The 20,832-nt window shown below is 46.8% G+C and overlaps 3 protein-coding genes across 11 annotated transcripts in view; 1 reads left to right on the top strand and 2 right to left on the bottom strand.

Annotated features, from left to right (window-relative positions):
* LOC139829541 (uncharacterized) overlaps positions 1–18,600 on the bottom strand; it is a 292,141-nt gene extending 273,541 nt beyond the window's left edge. For 3 of the 4 annotated variants that reach the window (XR_011742056.1, XR_011742058.1, XM_071817613.1), the window contains exons 1-3: positions 17,002–18,600; positions 15,844–15,980; positions 13,504–13,644 (exon numbers count right to left, since the gene is read on the bottom strand). The gene's annotated coding sequence lies outside the window, so the exon portion shown is untranslated. Of the gene's footprint in view, positions 1–13,503; positions 13,645–14,744; positions 14,940–15,843; positions 15,981–17,001 lie in introns of those variants that run through there. The other variant, XR_011742057.1, reaches the window with a different exon arrangement.
* On the top strand, positions 5,536–19,183 carry CAMK1G (calcium/calmodulin dependent protein kinase IG). Of its 2 annotated transcripts, none has more exons than XM_065854497.2 (13): positions 5,536–5,800; positions 9,713–9,830; positions 11,792–11,920; positions 12,403–12,477; positions 13,208–13,346; positions 13,486–13,609; positions 14,159–14,234; positions 14,799–14,911; positions 15,792–15,870; positions 16,242–16,329; positions 17,027–17,448; positions 17,793–17,925; positions 18,578–19,183. In XM_065854497.2, the coding sequence occupies exons 2-12, from the start codon at positions 9,739–9,741 to the stop codon at positions 17,887–17,889; spliced, it is 1,434 nt and encodes a 477-aa protein (XP_065710569.1). In that variant the 5' UTR covers positions 5,536–5,800; positions 9,713–9,738; the 3' UTR covers positions 17,890–17,925; positions 18,578–19,183. The 2 variants fall into 2 exon arrangements, with proteins under 2 accessions (XP_065710569.1, XP_065710570.1); XM_065854498.2 differs by having other exon boundaries at positions 5,537–5,800; positions 17,796–17,925.
* Positions 19,184–19,503: 320 nt separating this feature from the next.
* Positions 19,504–20,832, bottom strand: part of LAMB3 (laminin subunit beta 3) — a 64,259-nt gene continuing 62,930 nt past the window's right edge. For all 5 annotated transcript variants that reach the window (XM_071817609.1, XM_065854754.2, XM_071817607.1 and 2 more), the window contains 2 exons: positions 20,456–20,609; positions 19,504–20,031 (listed from right to left, as the gene is read on the bottom strand). In XM_071817609.1, coding sequence (XP_071673710.1) covers positions 19,895–20,031; positions 20,456–20,609 — 291 coding nt within the window. In that variant the 3' untranslated portion in view covers positions 19,504–19,894. The remainder of the gene's footprint in view (positions 20,032–20,455; positions 20,610–20,832) is intronic.

Raw genomic sequence — 20,832 nt, forward strand, 5'->3', positions numbered from 1 at the left:
CAACAAAGATCACGGTGAAGAAATCTATTGAACAAGCACAAAAAATAAAACCCAGCTGTTTAAACTCGGGAGAACTTGATGGATCAAGATCCGCGGATCTCAAAGCACACAGACTGGTTTAAACAGAATAATAAAAAGACAACAAAAAGAAGCACAAAGTCCTTTCCCTGCTGTCTAGAGCTGTTTGGGAGAATTCGGGTGCGCGCATGGGCATCCCAAGTATCTTCTCACATAGAAATAACACTTTTATTCCTCATTTTCCTCCTTCAAAGGCGGCCTCAGGGCAGCGTCTCTCTCCCATCTCCCACCTTGGTTGGGATGCTCGGGATCCCCTGCGCTCCTCTCCGCCAATCCCAACCTGAAAGCGGACACCTGACAGCTATTTCTAGTTCCTCGCAATATAAATAATGAATGGTTTCATACCGGGAGGAATCAAATAGCACCAGATGACTCCTGTAATAAATCAGGAGGAAGGCAGGTGGTCTCTTGTCTGGCATCTCAAAGCTGATGTGCAGCTTTATGAGGAGGGAGGTGGCTCTGATACAAACCCCATCAATATAAGCGCAGATGTTAGAAGCTATAGCACTCGGGTAGCTTGACTTCACTTTTACACTTAATGATAAATAATCACTTTCAGCACATGGATACCTAAGCCCCTGCCCAAAACCACTGCAAAAAGGGGGGATTTAGCTCAAAAAAAGCCGTGCGCTCATCTGGCTGCCGACAGCCAGCGGCTCTCCGACCGCATTGATTCTGTTCCCTTCGGCGCTTTCCCTTCCCCACGGGCAAAAATCCCAGGGACGTTCAGCACATATTTGAGCAATTTATCCCTTTCTTTACTCAGCTATTTGAGACTTATTCTCTGATGCGCTTAGAAAACTTCTGCTTCTAGGAAAGATTTTATATATATATATATTATGTCACCATCTCCGTTACCCACTTAGATTGTGTGGCTGAGACGGATGGGCAGGTCACCTAAGCACCAAACCATTATCTGCCGTGTAGACTGTCGAATTTTATAGGTGAGGCGGAAAGGTTCCTTGTGACAAGAAGTGGGTTTGATTAGTGCTGCTCTAACGAACTGCACGGTGTGTCTGAAGACAGCAGAGTACCTGGAAGGTGGTCTGTTCACCATAAGGATAACTGCTATCACTTTAAACAGAACAAAGATTATTTCAATAGGGTTGGATAGATTCCCTGTGTCACAGCAGACGTGTGAGCAGCCAGCAGCCATCCCACAGCTATTTCCAAATGGTCAGAAAACAGATATTCCGAGTCATTACATCCAGCAGGATCCAGATCAAAACTTCTCCAAACATCACCCAACTGGTGTAACAACCGGTTATGAGTAAAAGCACCTTGGGAATTTATACTAAACCTTTTCTCTGGTCATCTTGTGTGTAGGTGAATGAAGTGAACGCTTTCAAGTGCTGATGGTCTTGTGAGAAACACGAGGAGGATGTCACAGAGCTCCAGTCAAGGGTACTAAAGTGCAGCTTGCGATTTGAGTCAATCCCGGCTTTTATCAGCACTCCCACACGCCGAGAGATGGACTCTGTGACTGCTTATGAAATGTTTTGTCATCTAGCTTCCACTTTTCAGCAAACTGATGAAAAAAACGCATAAATCCATCCGACACGTTGTCTTACCAGCTCCTGATATGTTTTGGCTACTTACGGAGAGTAAGAGAAGTCTTTGGAGCAGATGTGAAATTCAGATCTTGTTTGCTCACTTGTCATCACTCCAAAAGCAAAACAAACACTCCTGCTCCCGCAAAAATCACCCCTCGTGTCGTGTGTTTGCTCGACGTCCCCCATGGATCACGGTCCCTTTCCATCCATAGCCCGGTCCACTTAGTTACCGCTTAATTCCCAGGACTATAAGTACCAGGTTAAGAGGAACGCACAAAACCTGCGGGTAAGTTCTTCAGGTAACTCGGTTACCAGTTTAACCACTTTAGAAAAATACAGCCCGTAGAAAAGAGCAGTTTTTTCCATCAGAGACAAAAAAAAAGCAGCATCTAGTTCCACATCAACTCATTCCCAGTCCCTATATAAATTAAGGAACCTGCTTGCTTTATAGTGTCTGTGTCTTAAGGCAACAAAGAAAAGCAAACTGCAGAGGAACACAGCATTGAATTGCACATTATTTCAAGGAGCTCATCTGGAACACCACCTTCCCCCGCCCCAGCACTCAGAAATCCCAGCTGCATTGCTCATAAAAGTCCTTTTATTGTAGTTTTGCTCCGGAGCGGCTGTTGCCGCCACGGGCTGTGCTGCAGTGCTCTCTGCTGGCACCAGCCTGGGATTTCAGGGGATGCTCCAGCCCAGCAAAAGCTGTCCCAGCCCTGAGTGTGTCACTTGTGATGCCACCAGGCCCAGGGACGTACAGCCCGTCAGAAAACCCTGAGATGACCAGCCCTGGATCTTTGCCTTTGCTTTCCAAGTTTCTATTTACATTCAGGGTGTCACATCTCAAAGCTTCTTTGCTTGAAAAAAAAAACCCATGCGTGCATCTTCTGAGTAACAGCCCCACCAACCTCTCCCTGATAATATTCAGTTAATATTATTTGCTTTTCTCGCGTCTTTGCAAAACCTCCCGGGAGCGGTGCGGGTCCCTTCTCAGCGATGGGCTGACAGCTCGTTCCAAACAGCCCTGCAAAGGGGCTGCTGCGGCGTGCACGTTGTGCCGTTGGTTTCCATCACGCCTCCTCACTTCTGATTCACGCCGTTACAAACTAGATTGTTGCTTGCTCTGAATGTCTTTGCTTAATAACCTGCTATTTTAACTCCAGCCCATCGAGAGCTCAGCAAAAGACCCTGAACTGAATTGCCTGTTGTCCCAGATTTCTATCCGGCAAGGTCAAGAGCTGCCATCCCCACTGGTTATTTCCACAGCAAAGCACACGAGGGAACTTTTCCCTCTCGCTGGTGTTTTTCTTTTAATCTCTACCTTAAACTTCACCCAAAGCAATCACATTACTGCAAATCTTGCCATTTTTCATTGAATTTCTCCTTTGTCACCCCACAACTAACCCGGCCTGGCCGGACTCGGTGTCCGACCACATTGGGGCCAAAAGCACCGAGCAAATAAAACCCAGGGGTCAGACACCAGCATCACGGGGTGGATGCTCGTGCAGAGATGCCAGTTTGTTCTCCTTATTGGCACGTCTATTTAATTACCATCATAATGAACCTGTTTCAATAAAGGGCTACCTTAAAATGCCCCCCGGCCCAGGCCATCCTTTGCCCCTCTGTTATCTCTCACTTTTAACCGTAGCTGTTGAATTTTTAGCTAGATTGCTGAGAGCTTTTTAAAAAAGAACTCCAGAGGAAGTTAATAAGAAAACCCCCAAAATTATAAAATAATAAGAAGTAAGCTGAGCACTGAATATGACCAAGACTAAAAGCATTTAATTGCTTTTAGGTTTTAAAACTGGAATTAATAGTTTCTGGGGGGTTTTACACTGGGGTGCAGGTGGAAATATCTGTGCTGCAGCAAAGGGGTTCACCTGCCCATCCTTCTTTATACCTACGTACATCTAGGACATATATATATATATATATTTACCTATGGTGTAGGGATACCCTAATCAATGACCTGATGCTACTCTGATTTTGGTGTCTCACTGGCTCCCCATTGCTCCAGCAGAGGGACGATGAGGCCACACAAAAGACATTAAAGGGAGGAACAGATGAAGCTTTACAAGGATTTTCAGCACCAGATCAACGCAAACCCCACCGAAACCCAGCACTAAATAAAATCTTCACATTGAAATCCGCACCCAGCAATTCTGACCGAACCCCCTGGCGCTGTGGAGTTCACAGCAATGGAGTCTGGCCAACAAAGAAATGAGGAATACCAAACAGCCTTTGCCTTGGAACTGAGCTACTGAAGAAAAAACATTAAGGGAAATAATGTGATTTTCTAGTATTGCCTCAGAGTTGATTTATTCCTGACATAAAACTAAACTTCACAATGATATGTACCTTTTTCATGCATTATTCTAGATGGCAGTGTAAATCAACTGAGAGCGCAGTCAGTAAAGTTGTTATTACCATCTCTAAAAACCCCACACTATAGCAAAGATTCAAAGAATGATTAATATTTCCTATATTCCTATGTGCTCTGCTTCTCGGGAATGCACACACACAGAGGTTTTGAAAGTCAAAATAGAGCCATTGTGCGCTTTAAAATAGTCCAGAACTCTGGAGATGGAGATTAATCCCCGCTGCAATGATTTTTCTCCATGGTTTCGTGTCATCTGAAAATGGTGGAGAGCATCAACTCTCCAGTGTTGGAGATAAGAGCTGGGGTGCTGGAGCATCCTGGTGGGAAATCTGTCCCGGTCCAGTCCTGCTCCGCACTGTGGGCCCCCCAGACCTCCTAAAGTCACATTAAAATAGGGCATTTTTAATACCATGAAGTCATTTGTTTAATTAAGGCAAATTATCCAAGGCAAAATGCGTTAAATGAAAGAGCACGGCAGCTTATTGTTTCCTAATCTCTTTCAGCGATACTTGCCTTAGATGTTATTATCTACCTGAGGGTTATTTCACACAGACGTGGATGCTGGATCCGATTGACTTGCTGTAACATAACCGACTGAAACCAACCACGTTTAAGTTTCCTTCTTTATCAAATTTTCCCTTTTCTGCCCAAAATCCAGGAGGGATTCCCATGGCCGGTCGCTGGGATGCAGCAGCGTATTTACAACTCGCTGTCAAACACCTCGTCTCGCACAGGTAGCGAGAAATGGGAACAAACCCGAGCGAGTCCCAGCAGCAGCAGCCACCCTGCGGGTCTGTCTCAGTCACCTTAAGCTAAGCCCAGAAATCCTTTGCACAGAGAAAGCTTGTGCTTTGTGCCACTTATTTGGTGGAAAACGCGTTTCTTGACTGCAGCGCTCGCGTGCAATTAGCTCCTTTAATTTATTTCAGGGAGGTGGAACTAGATGATGTAAGGAACGTTTAACGAAGAAACGAGGATGTGGCGCTTGACCCCAGCAGGGGGGAAGGACCAAGAGACATTGGACTATGAATCCTTAATGTAAAACAGTTTCTTCCCGGAATATATACTGATACCTGTATGCATACTGATACCTGTATTTACAAGTTAATTTAGGGGGAAGGACCGAGAGACATCGGACTGTGAATCCTTAATGTAAAACACAGCCTCTCCCTGGAATATATACTGATACCTGTATACATACTTATACCCATATTTCCAAGTTAATTTAGGGGAAGTGTAGCCAGAGTACCAGGAATCCATATCTTAAATAGATTGATAAGGGGAAGGGTATTGCATGCATCAGGGTGGTCTGTAAACCCTCCAGTACCAACCAATGGGGAGCAGGGGAGGGAAACTGAGGCCGGGATTTTGGGGGTATAAGCAGGGGCTTTTTGCCCTATTAGGTGCGCCCACCTTTAGGTAGAACACCTGGTCTTGCAAAATCGTCATTAAAATATGCTTTGCGGAGAGATCCTGCCTGGGCTTATTATACTTGCAAAATAATTGTTTCTTACAATGATCTTTACCATCCCTGCTGACCTAAGACGTTCTATGATTTCAATACTAAACCCGGTCCTTGCGGGGAGCGGGTGCTCCCGGCTGCAGGATCCGTCCCCGCCGTGCACACACACACACACACGCACGTGCACACGCACACCCACCGGCCGCTCGTGCTCACGGTGCCGTTGCCATCACGGCGGCTCCATCTCCTCCTCCCGGCTCTAATCCCCGCAGACCGCGGGAGCCGGGGCGGCAGCGAGCACGAGTCGCTTCGTTCGCGCTGACTCGGGTAAGCAAGATATTATTTCCCCTAATAGCCGTTCGCTTTCCCCGTCTGCTCCGCGCGGGGAGGCAGGTGGGATGCCGGCTAACCTGGTTTGGTTTTAATTAATTGGATCTATTAACAGGAAAATACTGGAGGACTTCTCTGCACAGACTGTTAGGCTGGGATCCTATAGCACCCACGTTATATTTAGCGTTTTCATAGAAAGCTGCCTTCTGACGTTTTACTTCCAAAAGTATTTTAAGGAATCTGAAATATTTATAATGCATATGGTGGTTTTGCAAGTGTTCGCCGGGGATACTAAGTTAACGTGCTGCTTTGGAATGGATGGGGCGGTGGGATGAATACGAGATGTTTAACGTGGATTTCTTTTTAATGGCGAGCTCATGTTTTCAATTTCTTGTTCTTTTGTCCCTGAACGCAGAGGCTGGCCTGGCCGTTCATTCATTCACATGCAGATTGCTTGTTTTGGTGTGGTTTTAAAGCAAAGCCCTTTGACTTTGTATTCTCCTTTTCCTTTTTTTCTGTAAACTTCTTTCTAATTCCAACGGCAAAATCACGAAAGCTGCACATATCTTCCCCCTCCACATGTAACTTTGTCACAAGACTATTAATCATGCCTCACAATAATGCTGTTAATGCAGTATATCCATTCAGGAGCAGAGTGTCTGTCTGCAGATGGATTTGTTACTGCGAGATATGAAAGTGGAGCAAATTTCTTCGGGAAATATTTAAGCAAGGTTATGATAACACTCATTACATTCTGAGCAGCGATGTGTCATTTGCTGGATCAGACAGAGCGCAGCGGCCGTCACGTTTATTGACTTAGTCTGTACAAGAGCCCAAAGGTTAGACATTAATACTGAAACTACTTATTACTTTATGCATATCTGCGCCAGATTGAAGCCCTGCATATTGCTTAATTTGTTATGATGGGGAAGAGGGAGGCCAAACAAATTAAAGTGATGTTGTGTACTGCGTTTTTATCTCCAAATGTCTCTAGGTACATTAAATAATGAGCATTTCCATTTTATTAAGCACCCGACACACTGCTCTTCTTGCACTGTCAAGAGGTGAATGGGGAAACGCGCAGACCCAAACTCTTGTCTAGATGAGGCGTTTCACATAACGCGTTTTCCAGTGCGCATTGGGCGTTCTCAATCTGTGCATCCCACTGCTGCGCATGGCAGAGAGGGGACGGTGCCCACGGGAACGGGGTGTCAGGATGGATCTGACAAACAAGGATGGCAGGAGGGTGATGGGAATTGGCCCATGTGCAGACAGACACACGGCACGGCAGGACAAACTGCAAAAAACCTGTTTGCCTAACTTTTGTTGGGATGCTTTCTGTTCTCGGGGAAAGTAAAGCTTCTTCAGCTAAGCGACATTAAACCTGGTTTACCCGTAAGCCGTGTGCTTGCACCGAGAAAGTCAGGACACTGCTGGGCCAGGGCCTGAATAACTAATAGCAAAAAAATTGATTTAAAAATATATCTCGATCATTGCATTCTCACAAACTGCTGCAAAGTGCAATAAGTGGCTTAACCAGACAGAGAGACAACATCAAGATGAGTACCCAGAGCCTGCATCAGGGAAGTATCAAAAGAGAGGGGGAAAAGTGAGGAAAATAACGTGATCCAAGATGAAGAAGGAGGAAGGTGGGCAAGGATCCATCACCCGAGTGCATACACGGCTTTACATTCCAGGCAATTCAAACATTTCATTATTTGCTCTCAGAATAGCAGCGGGAAGGCGAGGGGAGGCAGGAAATGATTTGCTGGTGATGGCACCGACCAAACTGAGAACGCAGGAAACCAAACACACGTGGAGGGAGCCCGAGCTGCTCACCCGCGCAGCGGCCGCGGAGAGCGGGGAGCTGAACTCATGATTCACAGGAGACTGAGGAAAACACGGCACCACCTCCCTTTAGAAGGAACATCCATTTAAACAAAAAGAAACTTGCTGAATTCACAAGGAATTCAACAGGAGAATACTAAGCGAATCGAGCTTAAATGAGCAAAGTCGGACAAATTTGACACTTGTGCTCCAAAGGGCCACATTCAAATGGGCTCCACTGTCACCTCCTGCTTGGGGGGGACAGTCCAACCCTCAAAGAGTTTGTGCCAACCAGGCTGCACATCAGCACAGGGACAGATTAAAATACTGTTTGTCCCTGAGGCCAGGTTGACCTACATCTTTTCCTTTTCTTTGACAGCAGGTTGGGAAAGAAACGGAGAGGTCATCTGAATTCTACCCGTCATTCAGCACCACTCCAGCATCACACATGTGATATTTATTAAAGTGGATAAAACTCCTTTTCCCCCAACAGCCAAATGTCTCTGCTGAAAATCCTCTTTTGGATGTTCCAGCTCCGTAGGTTTGAATGGGTGGGATGGATGGATAGCTGCAAATTAAAACTTCATTTTGGGGGTTCAAAATATTGACAGAAAGGTTTCTCCTAATTGATTAACGCTTTTGTGAAGAACTTTTTGATCTTCACTGATTCTAAACAGCAAGACATGGCTGGATTTTATAAGCAGTTGTATTTCTAGGGGTTACAGGTGCATCAGAATCCAAAAGGTAAATAAAGGTCAAGTGCACACTGGCCTATGGTGATTTCATAGACTGGAGCCTTCAGCTCTTTACAATTGAGTCAATTTTGTTTTCAATAATGTTAAATTAGCCTTTAAAAAAAAAAAACCAAAATTGTGTCAAGGAGCTCAAAACCTTCAAACAGCACTAATTAGGGAGATAAACGAGGTTCAGGAGAAGTTCAATAGCTAAGCTGTCTGTCATGAAACAAGACCTTGCAGCTTTTTTCTCTGCTTTTAATACTTTTGCCTTTTGCAAACGCTTATTTTTACACAAAAGATGGTGCTTTGTCTCTGGAGCCTCATCCGTATCTCAGCACGATGCCCCTCGTGCCACGGGTGGCACCGAGTCCCTGCCGCCCGGGGATATTTTTGGTGCATCTCTTGTAACATGAGAGTGCGGACAACCCACTTTTTATTTTCTTTTATTTTATTTCCAAGTCTCAGGGCTTCTTTTTCACCTTCTGGTGTACTTCCAGCTCTGTAATGTCAGAGCTGATCTCATTAAGAGCGCTTAGATATTTGTATAACGTTTCACAGACCTTGTCCGAGCTCTAATTCTCTTGGGGAGCTCCCCAAGGGTGTCATTTGCTGAATTACAGCCGTGCTGCCCAGCCCCTAAAGAGCTTACTGGGGGGTTTAGGTGGGGGACGGGGACAGGACCAAGGTCAAGCCACCCATGAGCAGCAAAACAGCTTTCAGATACCAGGAGCCCCACGGCTGCATTTACCAACAGACCAAAAAGGCAATGGGAAGGTTGCAACTCAGAGCAAAAGCGATCCATCAGTTCACAAAACTTACAGACGACAGCGGCACAAACTGCAAGACAGACCAGCAAAATGTTTTCTATCGATTCCCCTCCTTGCAGGCACAAGCTCTTTAAACTATTTATTATTTAAGCGATAAAGAAGCTCAACTACAATCCATCTCCATCACTAGTTGTACCTAACTTTTAATCCACTGTGTCGTGGATGCTATCGTGAAAAGTAACAACTATTCAATAGGGTTTTTAAACCACTAAATGCCAACCACAGTATAAGCATTTGTAACTGCCAACAGGCACTAAATGAGTATCCTGGCAGTGTTATCAGATGGTCACCAGCTCCTGCCCAGCTGATGTGGTGTGACACCGCAGTGACGGCTGGAGGGGATGTGGCAGCAGGGACATGGTCAGCACAAAACCAGCCCAAAATTACACATACTCAAAAAGTCTGACTCCTCTGAGCGAGCAAACACCATTCACAGCACCCAGAATCCAGGTGGTTCCTGAGCAGACCCGTTCTTCACACCACATCAGTCACCTCTCTCCTCCTCCTCTTCCTCACAGTGCGCCCTGCGTCCACTCTGGAGGAGATGGGTCGCAAGGAAGAGGAGGACAGCGGATCCTGGAAAAAACAGACGAGCAACATCCGGAAAACCTTCATTTTCATGGAGGCCCTGGGATCGTAAGTACCACCGAGCCACCTCTAGACACCGGTTTCCCCTCCGGCCTTGGCCAACGCCACAAGAAAACATCTCCTTGAAGACTGTACTCTGGGGGCATGGGGTGGGTTCTCCAACCCTGCAAGGTTGGATGGGGCTCTGATTCACGGCTCACGTTTGCCAAGTGGCCCCGAGGCAGCTCCTTCTCACCCACCCCAGGTCAGCCCTGTGCTTCCCTCCTTTCCCTCTAAGCCTACGTGGCAGCTTAGTTAAGCTTTTGCTCTTTTCCTGCTGAACGCACTGGTCTGGCTGCTGCTGCGAGGCCAAACAAGGTCAAGGGATGGCTCTGGGAGAGGTATAATAAGAGAATAATAAGTCGTAGATTTAGCTCATAAACCCTGACTCAGTCGAGGGATGAAACAGAACACGGATGTTCAAGTTGTACAATGCTTCTGTGTGAGTTAACAGCTTAATTTGCCTATTCATGTGAATGAGACAAGAAAACATTTCCAAGGTGGTGGAGGAGGAATTGAATTACCTCCACCTGCGAGTTCTGTCGTGGCTACATTTTCTGTGACTTAAGAACCCACAGCAAAGCTCCTTCAAAACAGCAACTCCAGAGCTCAGCGGTGTTTTGAATTATCACAGTCCTGGTTAGCCTCCGAAATTAAATTATCCAGCAGCTTTCTCTAAAAGAATGAGGTTAGAGAAAGCTTTGTTCTCTCCTAGCCAACTTGTTGATTCATCATTTTTTAATAAGGGGCATAATTATTATAAACTGTTTGGGACAGATATATAGAACAGATGTCCCAGCATCTGATTTGTAGGTTGTTCATTTCCTACTATTACATTAATGGGAAAATTTAGCGTTAGAAATTGGGATTCTTTTTCCACGTGCAACGCTTCAGTAAGCCCAAGAATATCAATGAAGATCTGGGACCTAAAATGACCTGGAAATTTATTGTCACCTTCCCCCAGCGTCCACAAGCGCTGGATGAGGGACCTTGGCAAGGACGTCCCTGCCTGTTCCCCAAGAGCCCTCAAGAACTCCAAAGGCATTTCCACAAACAGCCTGGAGAGCTCAAATGGATAAAAGGAGAAAAACGTGCGAAACAAGGATAAGGTCCCTGCCCCAACTGCTTTTTGGGCTAGAAAAGACCACTGCCTATCATTTATGGTAATAAAGGCATGGATGGGTTCAGCTCCGTGCTCAGCCAACCTATGGGCCCAGTACGCTGGGTTTTGTTTAGGGGGTTACAGGAAGGTTTCTGCCCTTGTTTATTGGGTTTGCTGCAATAGTGTCCTGACCAAGAAGGCACTGCCACCGTGGTCACCGTCCTGGCTCTGCCCTCCAGCTGCCCGCAGGGCTTTGCGGACTCAGGAGCAAGTTCCATTTAACTGCCAGCAATTAATCTGTTGCTCATTTGATGAGGATTATTGAGGACGGACCTGGCAAAGTATGCACTGTCACTATCCCACAGACACATGTTCGGCTGCCAAAGATAAACCTTTAACAGGATTGCGAGCTTTAGGCATGTTATAAATACCCGCTCATGGCTGCACTGGGCTAAACCCTTACTGGGAACGTAAGAGACACTCATTGTCACTTTGTGACTAAGGGTACACAGGTATTAGTCTCTACAGAAAGGAAAACACAGTAAATGCTGAATTAAAATATTAACTGGAGGTTATCCCAGTTATTTTGCACTTCAGATATAAAGAACATGGGGGGATTTACCCAAACTGCGAGACCGCAGCCAGTGCCTCCTCCTGCACCCACAAAATGGTGGGGTTTTTTGCTACATATTGCAGAGTTTTGCATAGAACATCCTAAGTTTGGAGCTGCTAGAGATGCAGCTCTAGCTTTACAATCAGCAGCCACTTAGAGTTAAATTACTACCATATTGCATTCTCCTCTCTCTGTAAGTATCCTTCCAGTTCGCAGCTGCAGCATCTACTGAAACACAACTTCTCCTCTCTGCAGAGGTGCCTTTTCGGAGGTTTTCCTGGTGAAGCAAAGAAGCACTGGCCAGCTCTTCGCTCTGAAATGCATCAAGAAGTCTCCGCTCACACGGGACAGCAGCTTGGAGAACGAAATAGCAGTGTTGAAAAAGTGAGTGCGTACATACAGTGCAATGTCAAGTAGAACAAACGTCCTTTCCCAAGAGACGCGGCCCTACAATAAGAATAATATAAATAAGTATTTCTTTTTAAAGAATATATAGATGTTACTATAAGTTAGTAGATTAGTAAAGTTGCTTCTCTTGTTTCGTTGTTGGGTTTGTAACCCCAACACAGCCAAACTGCCCCAGTCCCCTGGAAGGAAATCAATGAAGCAATCGGCAGGGAAAGGAGCAGCAGAGTTAAAGCCTTTGCAGTCCCAATAACGCATCTGATGCAGCCAGGGCAGATCCTTAAAAAGGAAGGGTCTGGTCCTCCAAAGAGTTTGCAATCAAGGCTCCTCTGCCGTGCAGTTCGAGGGAAACCAGCCACAAAGCAGCCCAGATTAAAGCAAGACGACTGTTGGGTTTTCCACTTGAGAAGCCGCTTTGTCCTTGCCAGGTCTGTTCGTCTGACCCACATTTATCTTTGCAGGATAAAGCATGAAAACATTGTGACTTTAGAAGATATTTATGAGAGCACAACCCACTTCTACCTGGTCATGCAGCTGTAAGTATCAGCAGAGCCGTTTCTTTGTGGACCACAAAGGAAGAAGAGTGGCAGGACCGGGGTGATGCACCACATCTCAGCACCTACACACCGGAGCCTCCCACACGTAAAAGTCGCTCACACACGAGCTGTTCAAACACTAACGGGGCGAGAGCCGCATGGCTTGAACTAACCCGGACACTTCTCACGCTGCCGCGGCCCGTGCTCGTTTCAGCAGCAAGTTTCTAAACCAAGATTAGGATCTCTTTATGCAAATCAATTCATTGCAGTTAAGCAGGGCCGAGACAGAAGTATTTCTAATTAAAGCCGTGCCACGCAGGGTTTCTAGAAATGAAAACGCACAACGTTGGCTGCAGAGGAAGCAACTCGCTGTGGGCATCAGCTGCGAGCACCTGCTAACCTGCATATTTAGCTATAGGAAGCAACCACACAAACACATATATCCACCTGCAGGCAGTTCTGTCTGCAGTGCCGGATGCCCGCGGCTCAGACCTGCCCGGCATTGCTTTGTAACCTTGCCCAAATTCCCCCGTTTCACCAGTAATACTTGTTGGTACCCTGAAATTGCACCCAGCAGCCCCTCAGCCTCACAAACACTGCCGCCCAGGGACGTTTCTGCTGCAGGTGGACTTGTAAAAGGACCAGAAAGTTATTTTGCCTTGTATATAAAAGCGTTATTAGATTTGTTTCATTTTCAGCCTTTTTCTTTCTGAACTGCCGTTTCCAACAGGGTGTCCGGGGGAGAGCTGTTCGACCGCATTTTGGAACGGGGGGTTTACACCGAGAAAGACGCCAGCGTGGTGATCCACCAGGTCCTGACCGCGGTCAAGTACCTCCACGAAAACGGCATCGTTCACCGCGACCTGAAGGTGAGACCCGTCCTGGGCAAGAGCAGCGCCTCGGGGAGCCGGCGGGACTGGGCTTTACCTGCTCCCCACCATGACTTTCCATTGTTTCTTTCCACTTTTCTACCCCAAATTGCAACCTCTGACTTCTCCGTGTTCACAGCCTGAAAACCTTCTTTACCTCACTCCTGAGGAGAACTCCAAAATCATGATCACGGACTTCGGCTTGTCTAAAATGGAGCAGAACGGCATCATGTCCACCGCCTGTGGGACTCCTGGATATGTTGGTGAGTCCAGGAATGGGTTGGTGCTGGTGGAATATCTGGAAAAAAGCACATGCATGTACAGTATGTCGCCTAGCAGAAAGGAAAAACATACATAATGTTAACAGCAACACACTACTCAGAGATGCACTGCATGGACTGGGTTATAAATGAGCACAAAGACAGTGAAATCCCAGAATGTTTAAAAGCGCAAAGAAAATGGTAATTTTAAGAGCAATATATTTCAGCATTAGTCACGTGTCTATTGAAAAATTATGAAAATAATTCTAACACCATGGGATTTTGTTCCATGTGCACTAGAGCGCGTTGGTTTGATCCGCAGCTTGCTGGTTCAATCCTCAGAATGCAGGCAGAAGTTGTCAGTGGTTCTTTCTATCCAATGGCATAAAATAGATACAAATATCACAGATCAAAACTGGTAAATGGGGCTGTTACCGGCTGATTCTCTGCATTAGCACCTCAGAGGCCAAGTGTACCAGCAACTACTGCTTCTCTCAGTATTGGATAATTTATTATTGCTTAGAATTTCCATTTGGTTTTGCTGTTCTGCAGCCCCTGAAGTGCTTGCCCAGAAACCATACAGCAAAGCCGTGGACTGCTGGTCCATTGGAGTCATCACCTATATCCTGTGAGTAAGATCAAACAGCATCCCACTTATTTTTTCCATGAATTTCCCAACTCCTCCATCTCTTCAAACACCTCTGCAGAGCAGCAGAACAAGTGGGGGCGATCCCCGAGCTCCCATTTTGCAGTGGGAAACCATACAGCAGCGGTGTATTCCTCCTTTGCATGGCTTCACTAGACCATAGAAATGAAAGGGACGTGGAGAATCAAGTACTGCAGCGGAGATGAAAGGAATCCCATTTTCTCTATTATGTGCCTCATCCTATGCTTTGTTCTTTGTTTTTTCTTTAGTTGCCTACAAATCTCATACAATCTTCCTTGGTACGTTTTGTTTCATTTCCTCCCACGCCATGCAGCTATGTACCAGCTGTGGCTTTGTCCTTTCGCTGCTGCAGTTAAGTTTTTAACTCTTTTCTGCAGCTTTGCTGATAACACTTAGATGTGAGGGATGGATGGATGGATGGATGGATGGATGGATGGATGGATGGATGGGGCAGCCTCCTCTGTTCCTCACCCTTGTTGCCCACACGAGCTGTGGAAGCACCCCTGGCTTTCTGCTCTGTTCCAGGCTCTGTGGGTATCCTCCTTTCTACGAAGAGACCGAATCCAAACTGTTTGAGAAGATTAAGGACGGCTACTTCGAGTTTGAGTCTCCGTTTTGGGACGACATCTCCGCTTCAGGTAAAGCTCCAGTGCTGGGAAGCACCGTGATCCCTCCCACAGCTGCATCCCAAAGCCCCACGACCCCCAGGCACCAGCTGAGCCCCCACGCACCCCCCAAACACCCTTCACAGGGAAAGGAAAGGATGAAAGATTGAATTGAGTCACACACCCAGCAGCAAACCCCAGACATGGCCGCAGAGCTTGGGGAACTTCGCATCCTGCCTGTGACGCAGCATCCTCAGCTGCAGCATCTTTCAATGTAACCCTGACTTTCACAAACTCAGCTCAGAGTGAGCTTGGTTTTCCTCTGGAAGCAGCGGAACTCCATTTCTTTCTTTTTTCCACCTTGTTTTTCGCTTTTCCCCTTCGCTTTCCTCCCCATCGGGTCACATTTCCCATGTCAGCTACCACACGCTAACCTGCTCACAGAGCTCACCTGCATCTTAGCAGCATATTTGGAACATCGATCTTTTATACACACAAATAAAACTAGCAGGAGGCTTGTTAAGGCTTAATAACAAACTCTATAGTCCTTCCTGAAAAGAAAAAAAAGCAAAGAAAAGAAAAAAGGGTGGGATGTAACTGCTCTTTAGTGTAATTTCTAAATTTGCTCAGTTTCCCTTTTCTTATGCTTTTGAGAGTTGTTTTTTGGTTGAATAATTGAACTCAAATGCACATAATCTAAATGTGAAGTTTGGTACATCCCCAGTTAGCATTTTTTCATCTGGAGCCCTTCACTAAAGACATCTCCCTTCAATGGAGTAATGAAGTGGTACGAACTCCTTCTCAGGGCTGACCTTGGCAGCCTTTATCCGCTCGTGTTTGCCATGTCCTATTAGGATCGTATCTTGGAATAAGGAGAAAATCACCTTGTCTCTCTGCTTCTCCTCCCAAACAGCCAAGGATTTCATCAGCCATCTACTGGAGAAGAACCCGAGCACGAGGTTTACCTGTGAAGAAGCCCTGCGGCACCCATGGTGAGAGGAGCCGGTGGCCACGGGGATGGACCAGCATCCGCGTCTTGCTCCACGTGCTCCATGGTGGCTGAGAATGGGGGGTCTCCCCCATTATTAACACCCAGGGGGCCCTGCGGGTGAAGGAAAAAATAATAATAATTAAAGATGCGATTTGTGCATATTTGCCTCCATAAACAGAGGCAAAGAAGAAATCCCACCCTGAGCTTTTCCAAGCTTTGAAGCGCGTGTTTGTGTTCCATTTTGTTGCTGTTTTTCCTTTGGGTTTAATTATTGCTGATTGAACGTACAAAGCAGCTAGTTGCCTCCAGAATGTGGAATGCCTTACAAATGCCATCTGCCTACGAGCCCATTTTCTTCTCTCCCATCTGCAGGATTAATGGAAACACAGCCCTTCACCGTGACATATACCCATCTGTCAGCGCTCAGATTCAGAAAAACTTTGCAAAGAGCAAATGGAGGGTAAGTTGGTTGCTGGTGGGAGCCCAGAGCCATTTCACTGACAAACGCCATCTAGCAATAAGCTTCAGCTGTGTGGGTAAGCACCCAAAAGCTGAAGATGCTCCAAAGGCTGCCTGAAAACTGTGTGCAGTTACTGTTTATAGCATGTTTGGACCAATATTCCCTGCTGCAACGCACAGGGGTAGATTTAGCACAAACAGCGCCCTTGCTAAGAAAGTCAAGGGGAGGGGGAAAGGATTCTTGTCTTTATAGTGAGGGAATGAAACTGCTGCTCCCTCCCTCAGCAGATTTTTTGGGGAGCTTAGTCCAGCTCTTCCTCCTTTCAGCCTAAGAGTTGGTACTTGATTTATAGCAAGAGATTTTGTTAAGAATTTAGGTGGAGAGAGGAAAGCCACAGGAACCTCATGTGCAATAGCATTTTAAATACTTACATTCAAAACTCAGTTCTAGTCTCCATTTCGCACTGCAGGGTAATTTTCAGCTGTTCCCCCCATATCCTCACATGGAAGGGGTTGTAGTCTCCAAGAGCATCTGTGGTTTGCACTCAATGGAAGCTATGGTGCTTATACCAAGAACAAGAATGTCCCAAGTATTGTGCAAACTGTCGGTGCTCACCAGCCCAAGGGGGACAGTCCCTTTGTCCCACCCAGCCTGGAATCCCCCGCTGCTCACCGTGGGGATTTCTCTCCTTCCCCAGCAAGCTTTCAACGCCGCAGCCGTCGTGCACCACATGAAGAAGCTCCACATGAACGGTCACGCAGCAGCCGAAAGCGCCATCCCTGTCATACAAGTCACCGAGACATCCAGACCCAACACACCCATGGTGGCCACCCAGCCAGCAACGCCAAACGAGGACAAGGATGTGTCTGAGCCTCCGGCCCCCACGCAGGGCTGCCCAAACCCTCCCCGGGAGCAGGACACGGGAACGAGGGAGGAAAAGCCGCAAAGCCGCTCGGAGAACAGAGCGTTGCCCGCGGATGGCAGCCTGGTCCTGCCCGACAACCACAGCCCACCCGCCAGAACGTCCTGCGGCTGCGGCCCAGCCTGCGTGGGGCACGAGAAAACCAAGCCGTCCTTCTGCTCCGAGACGGTGCTGCTTAAAAAGTCCGCAAAATCCCAGTAGGTACCCAAAGGGTTTGCTCGTGGGAGCGTGGGGCGAGGCGCGTTGCCCAGGCTGCGCGGCAAAGCTGGCGGTGAGCGCAGCTGCCACGCTCCGCTGGCGGGAGCACACCCGCTCTCCACATCTGAAATTGCCCGTGGTTAAAGCTGCCGATGCCAATTCCTCAGCTGGTGCTGAGCGGCTGGACCTGCCTCTGCTGCAGTGTTGACTCTCACCCAGCTCTGCTTGGCTTCCGGCAGCTGCTCTTCTTTATATTAAAAAACGCAACTTCACCTGCAGAATTATCATAAATCTTGCTATTTCTCTTTCTTCTTCTTTCTTTTCCAAATCTTCCGTTTCCAAGCAGTCATTTCAAATCAGAAGTCCTTGTTCCAATGAAAACCAGTAAACACTCTTCTCACTGTGGCACTGGGCAAACTGGAGTTTGTTTGATTATGTGATAAGGAGGCACCATGGGGCTCCCCACATCGCCAGCGGTAAGTGCTCCGCAATCCAGTCACCAGCTGCTTTTAATTAATCCCATTATGGCATGAAAAAGGGAAAGGCGCAAATAGTAAAATGATTGTACACGGAACAAATTGACTCACAGGTTTTTTGCAACCGAAAAAGCCTTTGCTATACCATCTTTGAATGAAGAAATCATCTTTCAGCTTCCATTAAGGCCAGACTATGAATCCAGTTTGCTTGACCATAGCTAGGATTAATTCTGGACTAAATTGTTATCATTTGCACTGTGTTATATATGAGCAGTTGGAAGTATCGCTATTAAACCCTGCAATAAAGAATGTTCCCCAAGGAGAGCATATGCTTGCCATAGTTCTCCACAAGAGCTATATAATGTGATCTACCTCCTTTCATCCTTTATGACACTCTACTGATGAGATTACATGAACAGAACTGTAATATACAAAGGAATAATAGAAGAGAAATGCAAGAAAGATGTACTATAAGCTCCAAAAAGGTCCACTCCAATGATCAGTCATGTAATAACCCTTTATAACTAAGGCACACAAAGGGATCTGAGCTGTTCTGAACCCCCACGCTGCTGCTTATTAACAGAGCATGTTTTGAAGGCAGCAGTCTCATGCAACAAAGTTCAATCCCCAGTTGAAATTCTCTCTCTCGCAGAAACAGAAGGGCTGTTTTACTCTTTTCTGCACTTCAAAGCCAGACACGAGCGGAAGCAAGAAAGGAGGTTGTGTCCCGCCGGGCAGCAGCGTCCCCGAGAGCAGCGACCGACCGCGGCCGTGCGCCCAGGATCCCATCCACGCCGCCACCTCGGGCTGGGTCTAGGTTGTTAAAGCTGGGAGAAGGCAAGGGAAGGTCTGAGGCTACTGCTAGCACATTCAGTGTATATTACCCATACGACACCGCTCAGTGCTATAAGCTTTTGTTCTCTGTATACTGTTCAGTTGTCTGACGCATAATAAGTACACCGCACAATGTAAATCCCATTAAACCAAAGCCATGCGGAGTTCTACTCAGTGGCGGCTCAGTTAGTTTTACAATCCGCAGCCTATCCTCCTCAGATTTTGGTTAGTCCCAGCCTTTGGCACTCTGAAGTTCAGCATCAACCAGCTGCCCAGTTCTCACTTGAGCTATGAAAGGAGAGACAACCTGCTAGCAACCTCCATATGTCTGATAATAATCACAGCAAGGTCTGAATTCCCTGCTTCCAAGCCTGTAATTGCACAATAAATACTTGCTTAATAAAGCCAAGTTTTGTTTTGTAAAGCGCCTGTTGGTTATTCATAGAGATTTGATGTAGGAACGGTCTGTTAAGTCCTTTCTAAAGGATTCCTCGTGTGTCTGCAGACCCTGCCATTTTTCTGGTGAAGCGTTACGTGGTAAATAAGCAGATTGGGGCAGAAAGTCAAACAAGATCTTTGACTTCACCTTTGAGTACGAAATAATGTTTATCTTATCGAGACAAATATAGGAATATTGTGTAGACACAACAGAGATAAAATTCTCCATTTCTGTGATCTAGCTCTTTGAAGAAAGATCTAGGAAGGAAGTACTGAAGTCATGGCAAGGATTAACTGCAGCACAGATAACAAGTTTCAAAAGGCCCCCCATGGGGGTTTTAATTTGAACAGTGAAATTCAGCTAAAAGAGCCCGAATTGCTGAAAACAAGAAAGAGGAATTATTTCTTGGTTTATAAACCCCTCTGGCAATAACTTCGGGGATGTTTTTATTTGCCATGGAAGGCTGATGTCTCTTCCCCCTTTTTCTCCAACCACCAGGCAGCTCCGGTCAGTCCATGCAACATTAGGTCTCTCCAGGGGGTTGCTCCTTTGGCTCAGCGCAGTTATTTTCCAGAGGTACGGAAACCCAATTTGCTAAAAATAGAGACGTCGGGCACATGAGAACTCCAGCCAGAAAATGGGAATAAATACCCAAGTCAGTGTTTGCAGAGGGGGAAGGCAATGGGGGCAGCTCGCTCAGGAGCAGCTCTCGTAGTAGGCGACTCGCTTGTTGATGGTGTCCCGGATCGCTCCCACTCGCTCCTCCAGTCCCGACAGCCTGGCCGATTTGGACATCAAAGCCTTGTTGCTTTCCTGAATTTCCGTCTCCAACGCTGAGGAGAGAGGCAGGAAAGGGTTATGTGATGATCAGACAGGAGGAAGGTGTGTTGGCCGTGAGCTTCCCCAGTAGATTGGGCTGAGCCTGCACCTCCCTCCTGCACAGCTCCGGTGGGGCGAGAAACACTAAAATACGACCACTCCAAACAAAACCATTACTTTCGAATGCTTAAAAACATTAGCAAGCACGTGGAGGAAAATGTGCACATCAGCACTGCAGGCAAGGGGTCCCATCCACAGCCACCCACGCACCCCTGCAAACCCTCCATTTACTGGCACAGCACCAGCAGATGCAGCCCAAATCTGCCCCATCTCACCGCCAAAAGTACGCTTGTCTTCCTCACAATTTATTTCCCTCACCCCACCAGGAGTCAAAATCCCTTCCCCAGTGTGTGAGACTGAGTTCACAAAGAATCTTACTTTCCATCCTGAGCATCATGGCCAAAGTCTCCTCAAACAAAGCCTGTGCCTCCAGGTTGATGCTTTGCACCCTGCTGCCCTGCTCTCCCAAAGCCGGGCTCTGCTCCATCCTTCTCTTCAGCTCAGCGTACATTTGTTTCACTTGTTCGAAAGCCTGTGGAAAAGGAAATAAGCGGTGCAGGTAGGATCAAGCAAATAGAGCGGGGGAAAGAGGATTTTCTAATGTTGAATCCATTTTATTACAAATATTAAATGGGTGCTGCACCAGAGTTTTGCCGTGATGTTATCATGAAAATGCTTAACTGTGCAATGTGCACTTTTCTGCGTTTACCTTGTTTTACAACGAGGGTGGTTAAAGTACAGGAATAGGTTGCCCA

The sequence above is a fragment of the Patagioenas fasciata genome, chromosome 21 (assembly GCF_037038585.1).
Source record: "Patagioenas fasciata isolate bPatFas1 chromosome 21, bPatFas1.hap1, whole genome shotgun sequence".
In the NCBI taxonomy this organism is placed as follows: Eukaryota; Metazoa; Chordata; class Aves; order Columbiformes; family Columbidae; genus Patagioenas; species Patagioenas fasciata.